At 40.9% G+C, this 22,897-nt stretch overlaps 1 protein-coding gene across 1 annotated transcript in view; it reads right to left on the bottom strand.

Moving 5' to 3' along the window:
- The window catches only part of LOC132779045 (tumor necrosis factor receptor superfamily member 16-like), a 70,306-nt gene extending 47,830 nt beyond the window's left edge, over positions 1–22,476 (bottom strand). The window contains exons 1-8 of the mRNA XM_067470409.1: positions 22,408–22,476; positions 21,099–21,248; positions 18,798–18,949; positions 18,055–18,344; positions 16,499–16,679; positions 2,988–3,109; positions 1,030–1,219; positions 704–809 (exon numbers count right to left, since the gene is read on the bottom strand). Of these exons, the coding sequence (XP_067326510.1) occupies positions 704–809; positions 1,030–1,219; positions 2,988–3,109; positions 16,499–16,679; positions 18,055–18,344; positions 18,798–18,946 (1,038 nt within the window). The 5' untranslated portion in view covers positions 18,947–18,949; positions 21,099–21,248; positions 22,408–22,476. The remainder of the gene's footprint in view (positions 1–703; positions 810–1,029; positions 1,220–2,987; positions 3,110–16,498; positions 16,680–18,054; positions 18,345–18,797; positions 18,950–21,098; positions 21,249–22,407) is intronic.
- Between the last annotated feature and the right edge of the window lie 421 nt (positions 22,477–22,897).

Genomic DNA, 22,897 nt, shown 5'->3' with positions numbered 1-22,897 from the left:
TACTTCCTTAGATCTAGACTCTATGCTCCTATTGATGCAGGCCAAAATCCCATTGGCTTTTTTTGCCGCCACATCACATTGTTGGCTCATGTTTAATTTGTTGTCCACGAGGACTCCAAGATCTCTTTCACACGTACTGCTCTCAAGCCAGGCTTCCCCATTCTGTATCTTTGCAATTCTTTTTCCCTGCCTAAGTGGAGTATCTTGCATTTGTCCCTGTTGAACTTCATTTTGTTAGTTTTGGCCCCTCATTTCTCTAATCTGTCAAGATCGTTTTGAATCCTGCTCCTGTCCTCTGGAGTATTGGCTCTCCCTCCCAATTTGGTGTCATCTGCAAACTTGATGATCCTGCCTTCTAGCCCTTCATCTAAGTCATTGATGTCTCCAGGCAACAGCAGCCAGACCATCTCTATGCAGGTACCCTCACTGATTGACTTTGCAAACTGCATGGCTACTCAATGCTACTCAAGCTTTGTAATTGCAACATTTACACTTGCTTTAAACAGACAAGGACTTTCTTTCTTTCTCCCACCCTGGACATTATTCCACGGGGATATATACAATCCACTTGCCTCACGACCAACAGAACTTCTAAGGATGCCAGCCACAGATGCAGGTGAAACATCAGGAGAGAATGCTGCTAGAACATGGCAGCGATTCTGGACATGAAAGCCTTCAACAATATGATAAGAGTTCCACTCACGTGATAAGGGATGAGGCGGAGGAGGCTTCCTCGGGGAAATTGGGCGAAATCCAGCTTCCCGTCCATGGCTTCGACCCTCCCATGCTCCTGGGTCATGCCCACCAACCTGCAAAGGAAAGGAACATGATTTGGTTTAAGAGGGACATGTTACAGCAGATTCAGGACAACATGGAGAAGCAAACATACGAGATGTTGAAGGAGCTCAAGCTGCAGTATAGATTCCTATAAGATGGAGCTTAGAATCGTATTGGCCTTTTGAGCTGCAGCATCACACTCTTGGCTCCGCAGTAAGTGCATTTCTCCCAATTGGAATATGGTTCACTCACTTGAGCTCCGGGTGGCCGTCCACGATGGCGTATCCAGTGGGCAGCTGGCCCAGGCTGTGGAGGCTCAGGCCGGTCCAGCCGCAGTCCACTAGCAGCTGGTTGCGGTCTGGGTAATGGCCGATGACCCTGGTCAAGACCCGGACGGCAATGTCCTCCAGTCGGCAAGACCCAATCATCATCTGCTGAACATCTGGAAGGGAGACAGAGAGGTCCATCTGAGTTCCAACAGGAAGGAAATCCGCTCCGGTTTTCAGTCTGAACTTTAAAAGATTCCTCCCAAACGAGACTTGGGACCTTTAAAGTTCGGACTAGAACCTGCAGCGGATGTGCTGCCTCCATAGTCGATGGAGTCTGTGAATTCGTCTACACTGTGAAATGAATGACACCACTTTGACAGCCATGGATCATCGCTATGGAATGCTGGGATATGTAGTTCTCCAAGGTCTTTTAGCTTTCTCTGGGTGCACCTACACTATGAAATGAATGCAATCTGACACTATTTTGACAGCCATGTCTCAGTGCTATGGGATCCTGGGATTTGTAGTTTCCCAAGGTCTTTTAGCTTTCTCTGGGTGCACCTACACCATAGAATGAATGCAATCTGACATCACTCATTGACAGCCGTGGCTCAGTGCTATGGGATCCTGGGAGATGTAGTTCCCCAAGGTCTTCGGCCTTCTGTGCCAAGGAGAGCCTTTCATAAGCTGGAACTCCCACAATTCAATAGCACTGAATGCAATTATTCACCACTTTAACAGTCATGGATCAGTGCTATGGTGATCTTGGGAACTGTAGTTTCCCAAGGCCTTTAGCCTTCTGTGCCAAGGAGAGTTAGTTGTTTCATAAGCTGCAAGTCCCACAATTTCATAGCATTGAATGCAATTATTCACCACTTTGACAGCCGTGGATCAGTGCTATGGTGATCTTGGGAGTTGTAGTTTCCCAAGGCCTTTAGCCTTCTATGCGAAGGAGGGCTAGTTGTTTCATAAGCTGCAACTCCCACAATTTCATAGCACTGAATGCAATTATTCACCACTTTGCCAGCCATAGATCAGTGCTAGGGCATCCTGGGAGATGTAGTTTCCCAAGGCCTTTAGCTTTCTGTGCCAAGGAGGGCTGGTTGTTTCATAAGTTGCAATTCCCACAATTCCATAGCACTGAATGCAATTATTCACCACTTTAACAGCCATGGATCAGTACTATGGTGCCTGGGAGTTGTAGTTTCCCAAGGCCTTTAGTCTTCTGTGCCAAGGAGGGCTGGTTTCATGAGCTGCAACTCCCACAATTTCATAGCATTGAATGCAATTATTCACTACTTTGACAGACGTGGCTCAGTGCTAGGGGATTCTGGGAGTTGTAATTTCCCAAGGTCTTCAGCCTTCTGTGCCAAGGAGGGCTGGTTGTTTCATAAGTTGCAACTCCCACAATTCCATGGCACTGAATGCAATTATTCACTACATAGATCAGTGCTGTAGGGATTCTGGGAGTTGTAGTTTCGCCAAGGTTTTCAGCCTTCTGTGCCAAGGTTGGCTCGTTGTTTCATAATCTGCAACTCCCACAATTTCATAGCACCGAACCACTGCATTCATCCTACAGTGTAGACGCACCCCTTGTAAAACTACAACTCCCAGGAATTCAATAGCTGTCAAACTGCATGCAGCGTAGACGCACCCCTTGGAAAACTACAACTTCCCGGGAATTTCATAACATGGAATTATGGCTGTTAAAAGTGGTGTCAAACTGCATTAACTGCACTCTAGATGCACCCACAGCCTTTGTCGCCCATAGAAGTGATGTATCCGCTGCGGGTTCTAGTCCGAACTTTAAAGGAGCTGTATGCTTAAACTTCTTTGGGAGTCAATAGAGAGGACTCTTTGCAAGTTCAGCATGCAAAGGACGAAATGTAAACAAAACTGCAGATATAGGGTCTGTGTTTATGGGTTGAGTGGGGTCCTTACCATAGAAGATATAGTTTCCAGGGTGAACTTCGGTGAGTTTGGCCATTTCGGGTACGGGGTGGCTGCAGGAAGGAGTAGAGCCGATGCTGCTCACGTCACATGCCACGCCGGCCTCCTTCAGCCTTTTCGGAAAATAATAATAATAATATAATAATGATATAACAACAACACAAGATGAACATGAGCCAAGAGTGTGATGCAGCAGCAAAAAAGGCCAATGCGATTCTAGTCTGAATCAATAGAAATAAAGTGTCTCAATTGATTGAACTCATAGTCCTATTCTAATCTGCTTTGGTCAAGCCTCACTGGGAGGCATTCAATGGCATAAATACTATTATTATTGCTGTAATGACTACAATTATTACAGGTTGAGAGTCCCTTCTTTGGAATTCCTAATGACTCCAAATTGTTTACATTCTGTGGCTGAGACTGTGATGCCACTGCCTTATGACGGCCCAACGTAAACAAACTTTAGTTCCATGCATAAACTCGTTTAATGCATGAAATTTAATTATCCTTTAATTATAATTATGCTTTTACGGCTTTAGCCTGAATTGTTTTGAATATTAATGAGGTTTAATACTATTTTGATATTTGCATATATATATATATATGCATTGCAATGCTTTTTTACTATGAGCCGCTTTGAGTCTCCACATGGAGAGATATAAATAAACACAATAATAACAATAAAAAATTATAATTAATTAACTATAAAATGATAGGCAATTAATTATAATTTTATAATCAATTAATTAAAAATTGTAATTAATTATAAAAATATAATTAATTAATTACAAAAAATAATTAAAATTAAAATTAATTAATTATAATTTTATAGTTAACTAAAATATAATTAATTAATTATAAAAAAATTATTTATAATTTTATAATTAATTATAAATTTTAATTATCTTTCCGGTTGTGTATATGTTGTATAAGGAGCAATCGAGTAATTCTTTCTTGGAGCAAAACAGTGCTCTTGTCTATCAAACATAAATAAATGCAATAATAATAATTATAATAATGTAAAATTATAATTAATTATAAAATTATAATTAATTAAAAATTATAATTAATTAATTACTAAATTAAAATTATTTTATTATTAATTATAATTAATTAGTTATTAAATTATAGTTAATTAATTATTAAATTTTAATTATCTTTCTGGTTGTGTATACATTGTATAAGGAGCAATCGAGTAATTCTTTCTTGGAGCGAAGCAATGCTCTGTCCTATCAAACATAAATAAATGCAATAATAATAATATAATTATAAAAATTATAACTAATTAATTATAAATTTTAATTATCTTTCTGGTTGTGTATATGTTGCATAAGGAGCAATCGAGTAATTCTTTCTTAGAGTGCTCTATCCTATCAAACATAAATAAACGTAATAATAATAATAATTTAATTATAAGAATTATAATTATAAATTTTAATTATCTTTCTGGTTGTATATACATTGTATAAGGAGCAATCAAGTATTTTTTTTTCTTGGAGCAAATCAGTGTTCTGTCCTATCAAACATAAATAAACACAATAATAATAATAATAATAATAATAATAGTAATGTAATTATAAAAATTATAACTAATTAATTATAAATTTTAATTATCTTTCTGGTTGTGTATTTGTTGCATAAGGAGCAATAGAGTATTTTTTTCTTGGAGCAAAGCAGTGTTCTGACCTAAAACATAAATAAACATAATAATAATAAGGTAATTGTAGAAATTATAATTCATTAATTATAAATTTTAATTATCTTTCTGGTTGTGTATACGTTGCATAAGGAGCAATGGAGTAATTCTTTCTTGGAGCAAAACAATGCTCTGTCCTAGCAAACATAAATAAACGCAATAATAATAATAATAATATAATTATAAAAATTATAACTAATTAATTGTAAAAAAATAATTCACTAATTATAAAAGTTATAATGAATTTATAAAAATCACAATTAATTAATTATAAATTTTAATTATCTTTCTGGTTGTGTATACATTGTATAAGGAGCAATCGAGTAATTCTTTATTGGAGCAAAACAATGCTCTTGTCTATCAAACATAAATAAATGCAATAATAATAATAATAATAATAATAATAATATAATTTATTGGAGCAAAGCAATGCTCTGTCCTATCAAACATAAATAAACACAATAATAATAATAATGTAATTATAAAAATTATAATTAATTAATTATAAAAATTATAATTTTTATATCTATCTATCTATCCATCCATCCATCCATCCATCCATCCATCTATTCAAACACCCATCCATCCATTCATCCATTTATCTACCTACCTACTAATCAAACTTCTATCTATCTATCTATCTATCTATCTCATAGGTCTGCTTGTCATCTCTCTATGCCATCTATCTATCCATCTATCTATTCAAACATCTATCTATCTATCTATCTATCTATCTATCTATCTATCTATCCATCCATCCATCCATCCATCCATCCAAACATCCACCTATCTATCTATTCAATCAAACATCTATCTATCTATCTATCTATCTATCTATCTATCTATCTATCTAATCATCCATCCATCCATCCAAACATCCACCTATCTATCTATTCAAACATCTATCTATCTATCTATCTATCTATCTATCTATCTATCTATCTATCTATCTATCTATCCATCCATCCATCCATCCATCCATCCAAACATCCAAACATCCACCTATCTATCTATTCAATCAAACATCTATCTATCTATCTATCTATCTATCTATCTATCTATCTATCTATCTATCTCATGTGTCTGCTTGTCATCTCTCTATGCCATCTATCTATCCATCTATCTATCTATCTATCTATCTATCTATCTATCTATCTAATCATCCATCCATCCATCCAAACATCCACCTATCTATTCAAACATCTATCTATCGATCTATCTATCTATCTATCTATCTATCTATCTATCTATCTATCTAATCATCCATCCATCCATCCAAACATCCACCTATCTATCTATTCAAACATCTATCTATCTATCTGTCTGTCTGTCTGTCTATCTATCTATCTATCTATCTATCTATCTATCTATCTATCGATCTATCTATCTATCTATCTAATCATCCATCCATCCATCCAAACATCCACCTATCTATCTATTCAAACATCTATCTATCTATCTATCTATCTATCTATCTATCTATCTATCGATTGATCGATCTATCTATCTATCTATCTATCTATCTATCTATCTATCTATCTAATCATCCATCCATCCATCCAAACATCCACCTATCTATCTATTCAAACATCTATCTATCTATCTATCTATCTATCTATCCATCCATCCATCCATCCATCCATCCAAACATCCACTTATCTATCTATTCAAACATCTATCTATCCACCTACCTACCTACCTACTAATCAAACTTCTATCTTATAAAAATTATAATTCATTGATTATGAAAATTATAACTCATTCATTATAAAAATAATAATTAATCAATTATAAATTTTAATTCTCTTTCTGGTTGTGTATACGTTGCATAAGGCGCAATGGAGTAATTCTTTCTTGGGGCGAAACAATGCTCCGTCCCATCAAACTCAAGGTAGTCCTGCTCGTTTACCCCTTGTAAGTGAGTGTTATAGGAAGAGGAAAAACTCCCCACCGATAAATAGCTTTAAGGGATATTTTCGGAAGCCTAATAACATAAAACAGATGTGGTGTTTCTTGCAAAGCCATTGGAAAAAGTTATTTATGGACGGGCTTGTCTCTCTCTCCCTGATCCTGGGTTCGGCTGATGTTCTCCAGACCCAGAGAGGAAACCTATGCTGAGGGGTGTGTTTGGGAATCTTTCCTCCCAGCGGAGCAGAATGAATGCAGTTTGGCCCCACTGTAACTTCCCTGACTCAATGCGAAAGGATGCTGGGAGTTGTAGTCCACTGAGACCCCAGAATTAGTGAGGTCTGTTGGAAGTAGGAAAATGGGTTTATATATCTGTGGAATGATCAGGGTGAGACAAAGGACTCTTGTCTGCTGGAGCTAGGTGTGAATGTTTCAACTGACCACCTTAATTAGCATTTGATGGCTTGGCAGTGCCTGGGTGAATCTTTTGTTAAGAGGTGATTAGATGTGCCTGATTGTTTACTCTCTGTTGTTCTGCTGTTGTAATTTTAGAGTTTTTTAATACTGGTAGCCAGATTTTGTTCATTTCCATGGTTTCCTCCTTTCTGTTGAAACTGTCCACACGCTTGTGGATTTAAATGGCTTCTCTTTGTAGTCTAATCACCTCTCAACAAAAGATTCCCCCAGGCACTGCCAAGCCATCAAATGCTAATCAAGGTGATCAGTTGAAACATTCACACCTAGCTCCAGCAGACAAGAGTCTTTTGTCCCACCCTGGTCATTCCCCAGATATATAAACCCATTTTTCTAGTTCCAACAGACCTCACTACCTCTGAGGATGCTTGCCATAGATGCAGGCGAAACGTCAGGAGAAAATGCCTCTAGAACAGTGGTTCTCAACCAGGGGGTTGCGACCCCCAGGGGGGTCGCCTGGCCATTTTGGAGGGGTCACGAGGCCACCTCCATTGGTCCTGCCCCAAGGGCATGGGCCAGGTGAGGGCTCCTTCGCATGAGGCCTGGCCTCGTGCAAAGCCCGCCTCACCTGCCTCGCACTCTAGTCATCCAGCAAGGGCACGGGGCAGGTGAGGGGTCCTCACGCAAAGCCTGCCTCGCTTGCCTCGCGCTCTCATCAACCAAGAGCACAAGGCAGGCGAGGTTGGGGGTCACCACAACATATTTGGGGGTCACCACAACATGAGGAACCATATTTAGGGGTCCTGGTGTTAGAAAGGTTGAGAACCACTGCTCTAGAACATGGCCATATAACCCGGAAAAACCTACACCAACCCGATTATTTCTATGTTTGATTTATTAAAATATTAGGTTCTTGTGGGTATTTTCGGGCTATAGGGCCATGTTCTAGAGGCATTCTCTCCTGACGTTTCGCCTGCATCTATGGCAAGCATCCTCAGAGGTTGTGAGGTCTGTTGGAAGTAGGAAAAATGGGTTCATATATCTGTGGAATGGCTGGGGTGGGGCAAAGAGCTCTTCCCTGCTGGAGCTAGGTGTGAATGTTTCAGCTGATCACCTTCATTAGCATTTGAAGGCCTGCCTGAGCCTGGGAAAATCTCTTGCTGGGCGGTGTTAATCTGTGCCTGGTTGTTTCCTCTCTGTTGTTTTGCTGTTGTAATTTTAGAGTTCTTTAATACTGGTAGCCAGATTTTGTTCATTTTCATGGTCTCTTCCTTTCTGTTGAAATTGTCCACGTGCTTGTGGATTTCAATGGCTTCTCTGTGTCGTCTGACATGGTGGTTGTGAGAGTGGTCCAGCACTTCTGTGTTCTCAAATAATATGCTGTGTCCAGGCTGGTTCATAGAATCATAGAATCATAGAATCAAAGAGTTGGAAGAGACCTCATGGGCCATCCAGTCCAACCCCCTGCCAAGAAGCAGGAATATTGCATTCAAATCACTTCTGACAAATGGCCATCCAGCCTCTGCTTAAAAGCTTCCAAAGAAGGAGCCTCCACCACACTCCGGGGCAGAGAGTTCCACTGCTGAACGGCTCTCACAGTCAGGAAGTTCATCAGGTGCTCTGCTATGGCTGACTTCTCTGACCTTCTAGCTCCATCCCGACAAGAGTTCTTTGTCCCACCCTGGTCATTCCACAGATATATAAACCCATTGTCCTAATTCCAACAGACCTCACTACCTCTGAGGATGCTTGCCATAGATGCAGGCGAAACGTCAGGAGAAATGCCTCTAGAACATGGCTCTATAGCCCGAAAAAACCCACAAGAACCTAGTGATTCCAGCCATGAAAGCCTTCGACAATAGATTAAAATATTCCCATCCAAACCCAAGTAACAAAGGTGGAGGCATTACTTTTCATTCAACCCTCCTATGTATCCATTCATCCATCTAACTCCGGGCGTTGGAATGAATGGCCCTTGGGGTCTCTTCCGAATCTCAGAGCCATTATCTGGGAATGGCATTTATGGCTCATCCTAATCTGGGTGTGAACCGGGGATGCAGACCTTTGCGCTCCTCCTTCCTCTCATAGAATCATAGAATCAAAGAGTTGGAAGAGACCTCATGGGCCATCCAGTCCAACCCCATTCTGCCAAGAAGCAGGAATATTGCATTCAAATCACCCCTGACAGATGGCCATCCAGCCTCTGCTTAAAAGCTTCCAAAGAAGGAGCCTCCACCACACTCCGGGGCAGAGAGTTCCACTGCTGAACGGCTCTCACAGTCAGGAAGTTCTCCCTAATGTTCAGATGGAATCTCCTCTCTTGTAGTTTGAAGCCATTGTTCCATTGCGTCCTAGTCTCCAAGGAGGCAGAAAACAAGCTTGCTCCCTCCTCCCTGTGGCTTCCTCTCACATATTTATACATGGCTATCATATCCCCTCTCAGCCTTCTCTTCTTCAGGCTAAACATGCCCAGCTCCTTAAGCCGCTCCTCATAGGGCTTGTTCTCCAGACCCTTGATCATTTTAGTCGCCCTCCTCTGGACACATTCCAGCTTGTCAATATCTCTCTTGAATTCTGGTGCCCAGAATTGGACACAATATTCCAGATGTGGTCTAATCAAAGCGGAATAGAGCATGGGGAGCATTACTTCCTTAGATCTAGACACTATGCTCCTCTTGATGCAGGCCAAAATCCCATTGGCTTTTTTTGCCGCCACATCACATTGCTGGCTCATGTTTAACTTGTTATCCACGAGGACGCCAAGATCTTTTTCACACGTACTGCTCTCGAGCCAGGCATTGTCCCCCATTCTGTATCTTTGCATTTCATTTTTTCTGCCAAAGTGGAGTATCTTGCATTTGTCCCTGTTGAACTTCATTTTGTTAGTTTTGGCCATTCATCTCTCTAATCTGTCAAGATGGTTTTGAATTCTGCTCCTGTCCTCTGGAGTATTGGCTATCCTTCCCAATTTGGTGTCGTCTGCAAACTTGATGATCGTGCCTTCTAGCCCTTCATCTAACCCTTCATTAATAAAGCTCCTTCCTTCCTTCCTTCCTTCCTTCCTTCCTTCCTTCCTTCCTTCCTTCCTTCCTTCCTTCCTTCCCCTTATTTGCCGTCCAGACCCTTTTAAAAGAGACCCCTTCTCTCCTGGGTGTGAACGGGAGATGCAGACCTTTGTGTCCGCATGCAAAGCCTGCAAATAAAAGGGGAATTTGGGGGGTGAAAGGGGGAATTTGGGTGGAGAAAGCCTGGCCTGGCTTTGAAGAGGGGCTTCAAAGGCAAAGGAGGGGCTCCTCACCTGAAGGAAGCCTGGCCACATCACACTTCTGCCCTCCCACCAGGAAGCCCGGTCATAAAAGGTAGCCGGCTTATTTTATTTTATGGCCTTCTTGAAATGTGGACCCGCCAGTTAGAAGCAACGCGGAGAAAGGGGTCTTTTTGGGAATGGGAAAAGGGACGGAGATATGGCAGGATTTGTTGCTACATTGCAAGGTCTTTGTGCTTTGGAAAACAAACCGATAAAGGATCAATTGATTGGTTGGTCAAGAATGGGATGGAACTGTAAAATATATGATAATAATAGTAGTAGCAATTATACATACATACATACATACATACATACACACATACTGATAAAGGATCAATTGATTGGTTGGTCAAGAATGGGATGGAACTGTAAAATATATGATAATAATAGCAGTAGCAACAATAATTACACACATACATACATACATACACACACACACACACACACTGATAAAGGATCAATTGATTGGTTGGTCAAGAATGGGATGGAACTGTAAAATATATGATAATAAGAGTAGTAGCAATTATATATATATATATATATATGTATATGTATATACACACACACACACACACACACACATACTGATAAAGGATCAATTGATTGGTTGGTCAAGAATGGGATGGAACTGTAAAATATATCATAATAAGAGTAGTAGCAATTTTATATATATATATATATATATATATATATATATATATATATACACACACACACACACACATACTGATAAAGGATCAATTGATTGGTTGGTCAAGAATGGGATGGAACTGTAAAATATATCATAATAATAGTAAAATATATGATAATAGTAGTAGTAAAATAATAATAATAATAATAATAATAATAAAGGATCAATTGATTGGTTGGTCAGGAATGGGATGGAATTGTAAAATATAGGATAATAATAGTAGTAGTAATACTAATAATAGAATATAGTATATGTATAATATTATATATAATATATATTATAATATTATATATATTATAAATTATGATATATAATATGATAAACTGATAAAGGATCAATTGATTGGTTGGTCAAGAATGGGATGGAACTGTAAAATATATGACAATAATAATAATAGTAGTAGTAATAATAATAGAATATATATATATATATATATTAGACATTATTATATATAATACGATAAACTGATAAAGGATCAATTGATTGGTTGGTCAAGAATGGGATGGAACTGTAAAATATATGATAATAGTAGCAGTAGTAATAATAATAATAGAATATATATATATATATATATATATATATATATAATAGATTATTATATATAATACGATAAACTGATAAAGGATCAATTGATTGGTTGTTCAAGAATGGGATGGAACTGTAAAATATATGATACAATAATAGTAGTAGTAATAATAAAAAACAACAATAATAGAATATATTATATATAATATTATATAGAATTATACAGATATTATATAGATAATTATATAAAATATATTACATCAATATATATTAACATAATACATTGATATTAATATAATATAAATAATGCATTTTTATAATCAATTTATAATATAATCTATATAATATATTATATAGATTATTATACATAATATATTAATATTATTGTATATTAATATTAATACATGATATACTAGTGTGTGTGTGTGTATATATATATATATATAATGTGTCATATAGATTGTTATTTTATATAATAAAATATTAATATATAGTAATGTATACCTAATACTACAGTGTAGATGCAGCCTTAGTATAGGAATTTGGTTCTACATGATGCTTTTTGGCGGGTTGGATCTATCCATTTCCAAAGGTCTTTAACATTTTAACACGTGTGAAAAAGATCTTGGAGTCCTCGTGGACAACAAGTTAAACATGAGCCAACAATGTGATGTGGCGGCAAAAAAAGCCAATGGGATTTTGGCCTGCATCAATAGGAGCATAGTGTCTAGATCTAAGGAAGTAATGCTACCCATGCTCTATTCTGCTTTGGTTAGACCACATCTGGAATATTGTGTCCAGTTCTGGGCTCCACAATTGAAGAGAGATATTGACAAGCTGGAATGTGTCCAGAGGAGGGCGACTCAAATGATCACGGGTCTGGAGAACAAGCCCTATGGGGAGCGGCTTAAAGAGCTGGGCATGTTTAGCCTGAAGAAGAGAAGGCTGAGAGGAGATATGATAGCCATGTATAAATATGTGAGAAGAAGCCACAGGGAGGAGGGAACAAGCTTGTTTTCTGCTTCCCTGGAGACTAGGATGCAAGGGAACAATGGCTTCAAACTACAAGAGAGGAGATTCCATCTGAACATGAGGAAGAACTTCCTGACTGTGAGAGCCGTTCAGCAGTGGAACCCTCTGCCCCGGAGTGTGGTGGAGGCTCCTTCTTTGGAAGCTTTTAAGCAGAGGCTGGCTGGCCATTTGTCAGGGGTGATTTGAATGCAATATTCCTGCTTCTTGGCAGAATGGGGTTGGACTGGATGGCCCATGAGGTCTCTTCCAACTCTTTGATTCTATGATTCTATGATTCTTCCATCTGGAGCACACATCAAAGGAAAGGGCTCAGATTGCAAAGTAACTCAAAGAAATCAAGGCCCCATGTTTGTCGGAGCCTCATCTGCTTTGCATATGGATGATTAAAGCCCTGGGAAGGAGTGGAGCCCCTTCTTCCTCTTTGAGACCCATCCTTTTAGGCCCAAACTCAGGGCCACTTCCTGCCTGAAACTCATTTGACATCCCGAGAAACATCTGCAGAGAATTTGCCCCAAAGCCTCCTCTTTCCCAGCAGATGCAAGGGAAAAGGGACAGCACACGCTTGCACAAAACACACACTTTGGGAGCATCAAGGCTGAATTGCGGCTGCCTCCTAGTGGCTGCCACACACACACATGCTTACTTACTTACTTACTTAGGCGATCCCTCGTTGGACGAGTAAGATGGTCTTCCATCATGGGTTTCCTTGTGGGTCCATAGGTGGCTGTGGAGCCCTATTCTTGCTCTGCATCTTCTTCCGCAGTGAGGGCATCGGTTTCCAGGTGGAAGGCGGTCCCGGTCGGGGTTGGCTTGACACGCCTTCCTCCTGGCACGTTTCTCTCTTTCACCCTCCACTCATGCCTCCTCGAATTCTGCAGCACTGCTGGTCACAGCTGACCTCCAGCTGGAGCGCTCAAGGGCCAGGGCTTCCCAGTTCTCAATGTCTATGCCAGAGTTTTTAAGGTTGGCTTTCAGCCCATCTTTCAATCTCTTTTCCTGCCCACCAACATTCCGTTTTCCGTTCTTGAGTTCGGAGTAGAGCAACTGCTTTGGGAGACGGTGGTCAGGCATCCGGACAACGTGGCCTGTCCAGCGGAGTTGATGTTGGAGGACCATCGCTTCAATCATAGAATCATAGAATCATAGAATCAAAGAGTTGGAAGAGACCTCCTGGGCCATCCAGTCCAACCCCATTCTGCCAAGAAGCAGGAATATTGCATTCAAATCACCCCTGACAGATGGCCATCCAGCCTCTGCTTAAAAGCTTCTAAAGAAGAAGCCTCCACCACACTCCAGGGCAGAGAGTTCCACTGCTGAACGGCTCTCACAGTCAGGAAGTTCTTCCTCATGTTCAGATGGAATCTCCTCTCTTGTAGTTTGAAGCCATTGTTCCATTGCGTCCTAGTCTCCAAGGAAGCAGAAAACAAGCTTGCTCCCTCCTCCTCCCTGTGGCTTCCTCTCACATATTTATCCATGGCTGTCATATCTCCTCTCAGCCTTCTCTTCTTCAGGCTAAACATGCCCAGTTCCCTAAGCCGCTCCTCATAGGGCTTGTTCTCCAGACCCTTGATCATTTTAGTCGCCCTCCTCTGGACACATTCCAGCTTGTCAATATCTCTCTTGAATTGTGGTGCCCAGAATTGGACACAGTATTCCAGATGTGGTCTAACCAAAGCAGAATAGATCTAGATCTAGACACTAGGCTCCTCTTGATGCAGGCCAAAATCCCATTGGCATTTTTTGCCGCCACATCGCATTGTTGGCTCATGTTTAACTTGTTGTCCACGAGGACTCCAAGATCTTTTTCACACGTACTGCTCTCGAGCCAGGCATCCAGAGTCCAAAGGTATTATGAAACAGGTATTGAGAATACATATTTATACAGGTATGTGTATATATGATTTTAAAAATGTTGTGTGGAGAGGCAAGCAAGAAATAAAATGATAATTATAATTTTATTTTGTATCAAAAGTATTGCATAAATTGGGTTGTTGTAGGTTTTTTCGGGCTACATGGCCATGGTCTAGAGGCATTCTCTCCTCACGTTTCGCCTGCATCTATGGGAAGCATCCTTAAAGGAGTGAATCATAGAATCATAGAATCAAAGAGTTGGAAGAGACCTCATGAGCCATCCAGTCCAATCCCATTCTGCCAAGAAGCAGGAATATTGCATTCAAATCACCCCTGACAGATGGCCATCCAGCCTCTGCTTAAAAGCCTCCAAAGAAGGAGCCTCCACCACACTCCGGGGCAGAGAGTTCCACTGCTGAACGGTTCTCACAATCAGGAAGTTCCTCCTCATGTTCAGATGGAATCTCCTCTCTTGTAGTTTGAAGCCATTGTTCCGCGTTCTAGTCTCCAGGGAAGCAGAAAACAAGCTTGCTCCCTCCTCCCTGTGTGGGAGGTCTGTTGGAACCAGGAAAATGGGTTTATATATCTGTGGAATGACCAGAGTGGGGCAAAGGACTCTTGTCTGCCGTAGCTAGATATGAATGTTTCAACTGACCACCTTGATTAGCATATAATGGCCCTACAGTTCCTGGAGCAATCTTCTATGATTCTATGACATGATAAATAAAAGGCAGCTAAATATCTTTTGACCAAAAATGGGCAACAGCAACGGCATTGTCTGTAGCCTCCAACAGTTCTTCCTCTGTACATGAGGCAGTGCATGGTGGACAAGCATACAGATGTGGAGTTGTCTGTTCTGCTCCATGGTCACACAAGATGTGGGAATATGGCTCCGCAGTCACCTACGGACCCACCACCAAAACCCTACACATGGAGGGTCATCACCCTTGGGCCACGAGGAATCGCCCAAGTAAGTAAGTAAAGTAATATCTCTATATATTTACATACATAAATACATGTATTTCCACTGTATAATGTTTTATTTATTTTAATAGTTTTAGGTGATTTTAACTATTTGTTTTTTAACCACTCCCTCCCCGATTCTATCTTAATGTTTATGCATTGTAGATTGGGTAAATTGTATTGTTTTTGGTGTTGCAAACTTTTTTGAGTCTTGTTTTAAGGGATATATATATATATATATATATAGTCGTGTCTGGAGCGACTTGAGAAACTGCAAGTCGCTTCTGGTGTGAGAGAATTGGCCGTCTGCAAGGATGTTGCCCAGGGGACGCATAATGATGATGATGGTGATGATAATAATAATAATAGATTCATAGAGTTGGAGCAAGCCACAAGGGCTATCCAATATTATTATTAATAATACTGATAATATGAGTAATATTTATGTTTTTTAACTACCAGTCCAGTAGTTAAGTCCAGTCATGTCCGACTCCAAGGTGTGGTTGCTTATCTCCATCTCCAAGCTGAAGAACCAGCGTTGTCCATAGACACCTCCAAGGTCATGTGGTCGGCATGACTGCATGGAGCGCCGTTACCTTCCTGCCGGAGTGGTACCTATAGATCTACTCTCATTTGCATGTTTTCGAACTGCTAGGTTGGCAGAAGCTGGGGCTAGCAGCGGGAGCTCATCTCGCTCCCTGGATTTGAACCTGCGACCCTTCGGTCAACAAGCTCAGCAGCTCAGCAGTTTAACCCACTGCGCCACCAAGGGCTAAGGGATAACATACATGAATATACATGCTAACAAGTTCTCTAAGGGTGCAGCTATACTGTTGAATTGATGCAGTTTGACGCCGCTTGAACTGCTATGGGAGTTGTAGTTTGCTAACAAGTTCTCTAAGGGTGCAGCTACAGTGTTGAATTGATGCAGTTTGACACCACTTGAACTGCCATAGTTCAATGCTATAGGAGTTGTAGTTTGCCAACAGTCCTTGCTAAACTACAACTCCCACAATTCTGTAATGACAGATAAAGTGGTATCAAACTGCATCAATTCTACAGTGTAGATACAAGACCCATATAGCAAGTAAGACAGATATCCCATATATACTCACTTCTCCATGAATTGGAGGGTCAGCTGAGTGGTGGTCCGAGCGATCGACTGGATGTCGGGGACCCCGTTGCAGCCGTAGGAGTTTCCGCAATGGGCATAGACTCCGGCCAGCTCTGTTGATGTCCCTTCTGCAATGGACTTGGCCAATTCGACCGCAGCCGGGTTGTCGTGCTTCAAACCGGCTGCAAAGGACGGAGGAAGACATGCTGAAGCTTATGGCACACAATCTATATATAAAAATAAAAATGTAATGTTTTTTGTGGGATTAACATAACGCAAAAACCACTGGATGAATTGACACCAAATTTGGACACAACACACCTCTCAGGCCAACGAGTGACCATCACTCATAAAAAACACTGAAAAACACAGCGGAAGGGACTTTAAAAGCCAATCCCCCCCCCCAAATACATTACAACACATGCGCAAACCCAAATATATACACAAACACACATATATACACACATATAGGCATATACACACAGAAAACACATACACAGAAATGGGGAAGGAAGGAAGGAAAGAGAGAAGGAGGGAAGGAGGGAAAGAAGGAAAGAAAGAAGGAGAGAGAAAGAAAGAAGGAGAGAAGGAGGGAGAGAAAGAAAGGGGGAAAGAAGAAGGGAAAGAAGGAGGGAAGGAGAGAAAGAAGGGTAGAGAAGGAAGGAAGGAGAGAAGGAGGGAGAGAAAGAAAGAGGGAAAGAAGAAGGGAAAGAAGGAGGGAAGGAGAGAAAGAAGGGTAGAGAAGGAAGGAAGGAGAGAAGGAGGGAGAGAAAGAGGGAAAGGAGGAGGGAAGCAGAGAGGAAAGAAAGAAAAGTAGAGAAGGAAGGAAGGAGAGAAGGAGGGAGAGAAGGAGGGAAAGAAGGAGGGAGAGAAGGAGGGAAAGAAGGAGGGAAAGAAGGAGGGAATGAGAGAAGGAAAGAAAGAAGGAAGGGTAGAGAAGGAGGGAAGGAGAGAAGGAAAGAAAGAAAGAAGGGTAGAGAAGGAAGGAAGGAGAGAAGGAGGGAGAGAAAGAGGGAAAGAAGGAGGGAAGGAGAGAAGGAAAGAAAGAAAAGTAGAGAAGGAAGGAAGGAGAGAAGGAGGGAGAGAAAGGGAAAGAGGGGAGGAAGGAGAGAAGGAAAGAAAGAAAGAAGGGTAGAGAAGGAAGGAGAGAAGGAAAGAAAGAAAGGTAGAGAAGGAAGGAAGGAGAGAAGGAACAAGAGAGAAAGTGGGAGGAAGGAAAGGAAGGAAGGAAGGAAGGAAGGAAAGAAGGAAGGAGACAAGGAAGGATGGAACCAAAGAGCAAAGGAAGTGAGAAAAGAAACAGGTAGAGAAGGAAGAAAGAAGAAGGGGTAAAAAAGAGGGAAAGAAGGAAGGAGAGAAAGGAACGAGAGAGAAAAAGGAAGGGAAGGTTGGCCACAGCAACGTGTGGCGGGTACAGCTAGTGTGTTCCATGCCAATAGAAAGGACCCCCTGAAGCTTTCCCTTGTGCAATGACTATAACGAAATTTAGAAACGAAAATCTAGTAACAAAATTTTCACAAACGATTTTCATCACTGTCGAATGCGCTCCATAGATACCTCTGTGATTCTCGCAGTCGATCTTGAGCCACACTTTCCAGCGCTTGTCTTTCCCCGTCCTCAATGGCCTTCGCTTCAGTTGCGCCAGAGCCTCCGCACTGTCTACCAGCACATGGAAGGCCTCTATGTGCTCCGCCAATGTGGCACACTCTTCCACCTTGTCAAAAGGCAGCGGGTACGCGAAGAGGATGTCTTCGAAGCCACCCTCGTCGGCAAAGAACCGGGCTTCGGCCAAAGTGGATACCACGATCCGGCGATGCATGCCGTCCGTCATGAGCTGAGCACCTTCCCTGGGATGCAAAGGGGAAAAGGTCAATAGATAAGGTCGTCCAAGGTCAGCTGCTATCACAGGTAGTTGCAAACTCCAGCCGTCCCTCCAAGTATTTTGGACTTCAACTCCCAGAATTCCTTCAGTACGTGGACGACATACTCATAACATAAGCATGGGCCAACTTGGGCCCTCCCTCCACATGTTTTGGATTTCAATTCCCACAATTCCTAACAGCTGGTAGGAATACCTACATTGTATGGCAGGCATGGGCCAACTTGAGCCCTCCCTCCAGGTGTTTTGGACTTCAACTCCCACAATTCCTAACAGCCTACCGGCTGTTAGGAATTGTGGGAGTTGAAGTCCAAAACACCTGGAGGGAGAGCCCAAGTTGGCCCATGCCTGCTATATACCCTCTACTAGACCATACCACAAACTACTGACTAGACATTGATATGTAAATACGACAATTCACAGGGTTTTGTGGGTCTTCATGTGCGGGCGCAAGGTGACCCCCAATTCCCGGCATCGCTCTCTCATTCGTTGGGCGTTCCTCTTGGCCACATCGAGGTCCACCACAAACGCTGGGCTCGGCAGCTCCTCTATCCGTTTTCCTCTCCACATGATCTGCAGAAAGAGAGAGACAGAGTTTGCATGCGCACAGTGGAATTAATCCAGTTTGATACCACTTGAACTGCCATGGATACCAAGGAAAGTAGAAGAGAAACAAAGAAGGAAAGAGAGAAGGAAGTATGGAAGCAAATAGTGAAGGAAGAAAGGAAGGAAAGAAAGAGGTAGGGAAGGAAGAAAGGAAGGAAAAAAGCAAAGAAAAGAGGGAAGGATGGATGGAAGGAAGGAAGGAGGGAAAGAAAGAAAGGAGACAAAGAGGGAAGGAAGGTTGGCCACAGCAACAAGTGGCGGGTACAGCTAGTAATAGTAATAAAACACTAGCTCCGTGGTTCTCAACCCATGGGTCCCCAGATGTTTTGGCCTTCAACTCCCAGAAATCCTAATAGCTGGTAAACTGGCAGAGATTTCTGGGAGTTGTAGATCAAAACACCTGGGGAGGGACCCACAGGTGAAGAACCACTGCACTAGCCTAACTTTGTGATACTGTGCTTTAGTTGTGCATTTCCTTTGTTGTTGTTGTTCATTCGTTCAGTTGTCTCCGACTCTTCGTGACCTCATGGACCAGCCCACGCCAGAGCTCCCTGTTGGCCGTCACCACCCCCAGCTCCTTCAAGGTCAGTCCAGTCGCTTCAAGGATGCCATCCATCCATCTTGCCCTTGGTCGGCCCCTCTTCCTTTTGCCTTCCACTTTCCCTTCTCCAGGCTTTGCTGTCTCCTCATGATGTGGCCAAAGGACTTCAACTTTGTCTCTAGTCTCCTTCCCTCCAATGAGCAGCCGGGCTTTCTTTCCTGGAGGATGGACTGGTTGGATCTTCTCGCAGTCCAAGGCACTCTCAGCACTTTCCTCCAACACCACAGCTCAAAAGCCTCTCTCTTCCTTCGCTCAGCCTTCCCTAAGGTCCAGCTCTCACATCCGTAGGTGACTACAGGGAACACCATGGCTTTGACTAGGCAATGGATCTTTGTTGCCAGTCTGATGTCTCTACTCTTTACTATTTTATCAAGACTGGACATTGCTCTCCTCCCAAGAAGGAAGCGTCTTCTGATTTCCTGGCCACAGTCTGCGTCTGCAGTCATCTTTGCGCCTAGAAATACAAAGTCTGTCACGGCCTCCACGTTTTCTCCCTCTATTTCCCAGTTGTCAATCATTTCCTTTATGGCCCCAAAATTAAAGAGATTAGGTTACTTTTAGGAGCCAAATCATTTTCAGAGTTTGCCAATTTTAAAAAAAATACTAATTGAAACCCCATTATGGGCCTCTCATTATGTTGGGTAGATGCAAATACAGGTATTCCAAATTCCAAAATAATAATCTTAAATCCATGATGGTGGTGATGATTGCAATAATGATGATGGTAATAATAATAATAATAATAATAATCCATGTATAGCCATGTATAAATATGTGAGAGGAAGCCACAGGGAGGAGGAGGTAGCAAGCTTGTTTTCTGCTTTCCTGGAGACTAGGACGTGGAACAATGGCTTCAAACTACAAGAGAGGAGATTCCATCTGAACATTAGGAAGAACTTCCTGGCTGTGAGAGCCGTTCAGCAGTGGAACTCTCTGCCCCGGAGTGTGGTGGAGGCTCCTTCTTTGGAAGCTTTTAAGCAGAGGCTGGATGGCCATCTGTCAGGGGTGATTTGAATGCAATATTCCTGCTTCTTGGCAGAAATGGGTTGGACTGGATGGCCCATGGGGTCTCTTCCAACTCTTTGATTCTATGATTCTATAATAATAATAATAATAATAATAATTTTTGTTTGCTACCCACCTCTCTTAATGGCTCTGGCCCCAAGCATTTTGTATAAGGGATAATTAACCTGTATGTCATGATACACATATATGCAAACGTGTATATGCAAACATGCAAAATACTCGTGGTTCCAAGCATTTTGCATAAAGGATACTCACCCATTAACGGTTCCATTCGTCCCATTGAAACTAATAGGTTCACTATTATCTAGGAGGAAGGTATCCGCCTAGATATGAGAGACACACTTAGCAATTCTCACGGTCTAGTTATTTTGCACAAAGTGCCAGTGAAAGGAAATTGGCACGGATTTGGCACCCAAACAGTGCAAAAAGCAGTGGCCCCTTTTTGTGCATTAAGGAAAACGAGACACAAAAATCGTAATGGGAGCCTACCTTTTAATTGGCAGCAGCACTTCTTCCTTTATTTCCCAGCGTTTCCCAGTTTGGGGTGAAAGTCCAGTTTGGAAAAGGCAGCAATTGGCGAGTTATATGGCTTGAGTTCTCAGGTCATGTGACCAGACCCACTTCTGCACCCTTTGCAAGCTGATGGGAAGAGTTTTACAAAACTGTTATTTATAGTTTTCAGCTGATTTGAAACTATTTAACAATTCTATATCTAATGTTTTGTATCTATGTTGCAGTTTAAAACATTTTTTAAATTAGTAGCGTTGCAAGCTACTTTGTGTCTCGTTGAAGGGAAGAAGGCAGAATACAAATAGTAATAGATTATATCAAAATAATAAAAATTATATATATATATGACAATATATGTAATTTATATTTTATTATATATTATATTATATAATATATATAATATATTATATATGATATAATAATACTATATATATATATAATAATTCTCATTTTGCAACAGTGCAATGCAATGGCATTTATAGTTTGAGGAGAAGCAAACCTTGCAAAACTACAAGTCCCATATAATTATAATTATAAATATATATAACTATTATTATTATATATAGTCTATTCCAATGACAGTGTAAAAGTACAATTCTCACTTTGCAACGGTACAATGCAATGGCATGTATAGTTTGAGGAGAAGCAGGCCTTGCAAAACTACAAATCCCATATAATTATAATTAATATATATAACTATTATTATATATATAGTCTATTCCAATGACAGTGTAAAAGTACAATTCTCACTTTGCAACAGTGCAATGCAATGGCATTTGTAGTTTGAGGAGAAGCAGACCTTGCAAAACTACAAGTCCCATATAATTATAATTATATATATATAACTATTATTATTATATATAGTCTATTCCAATGACAGTGTAAAAGTACAATTCTCACTTTGCAACAGTGCAATGCAATGGCATTTATAGTTTGAGGAGAAGCAGGCCTTGCAAAACTACAACTCCCAGGGCTCCACAGTATCCAAGTGGTATCAAACCGCATTAATTCTACAGTGTAGATGCACTTCCTGAACATGTCTTTGGGGGAGATAGTTCCCAAAACAATCCCAAAACAATGTAAAACATGACCTGTCTTTGGAGGTTGCAATTTAGATAGTTCCACATCCCACCCACCAAGAAACTACAAATCCCAGGACTGCTAAAGTGAGATGAAACTGCTTTAGTTATGCAGTGCAGAAAGTACTGTTTGCTGCAATAATTGATTCCTTCCATACAATACAACGTTGCAAGTTTAGTTGCTTTGGGAAACTTAGAGGCTGTATAACCTGAAAGAAGAGAAGGAATTTTTGCCGCCCGCGTAGACCCTGCTCCCCGGTTCAGGCGGAGAACCACAAAATGACCTGCGCGCATGCGCATAGGCGATTCCTAGCGAGTGGTTTCATTCGAAGTGGGAGGAGCCCGCCCGCCTGGGTTTTCGCCTTCTTTTCCTAAGGCAGCAGCACCACCTACCGGCCTGATTAAGAACAGCAGCGTCCAAATCTTGACTTTTCCAAACTTTGGGATTTTTTTAAATCATTGATAAATTTGCATATTTTGATGGCAACTTTGCTTTATATAATACTGTATTTTTTTTTAGTATTTTATCTATTTTATTTATTTATTCTATTACCTATATAGGCTGTCTTTTGCCAGAATGAGACCCAAAGGCAGCTTCCAAAACAATTAAAAATATTCACAATAAAACAATTAAATTATGTATTTATATGAAAATATAAAAAACATAATTAAAAATTTATATGTTTTTTAATTTATATA

The sequence above is a fragment of the Anolis sagrei genome, chromosome 6, assembly GCF_037176765.1.
Source record: "Anolis sagrei isolate rAnoSag1 chromosome 6, rAnoSag1.mat, whole genome shotgun sequence".
Classification (NCBI taxonomy): domain Eukaryota; kingdom Metazoa; phylum Chordata; class Lepidosauria; order Squamata; family Dactyloidae; genus Anolis; species Anolis sagrei.
The sequence above is the reverse complement of the archived record's forward strand: the minus strand, read 5'-3'. Positions and strand labels throughout refer to the sequence as shown.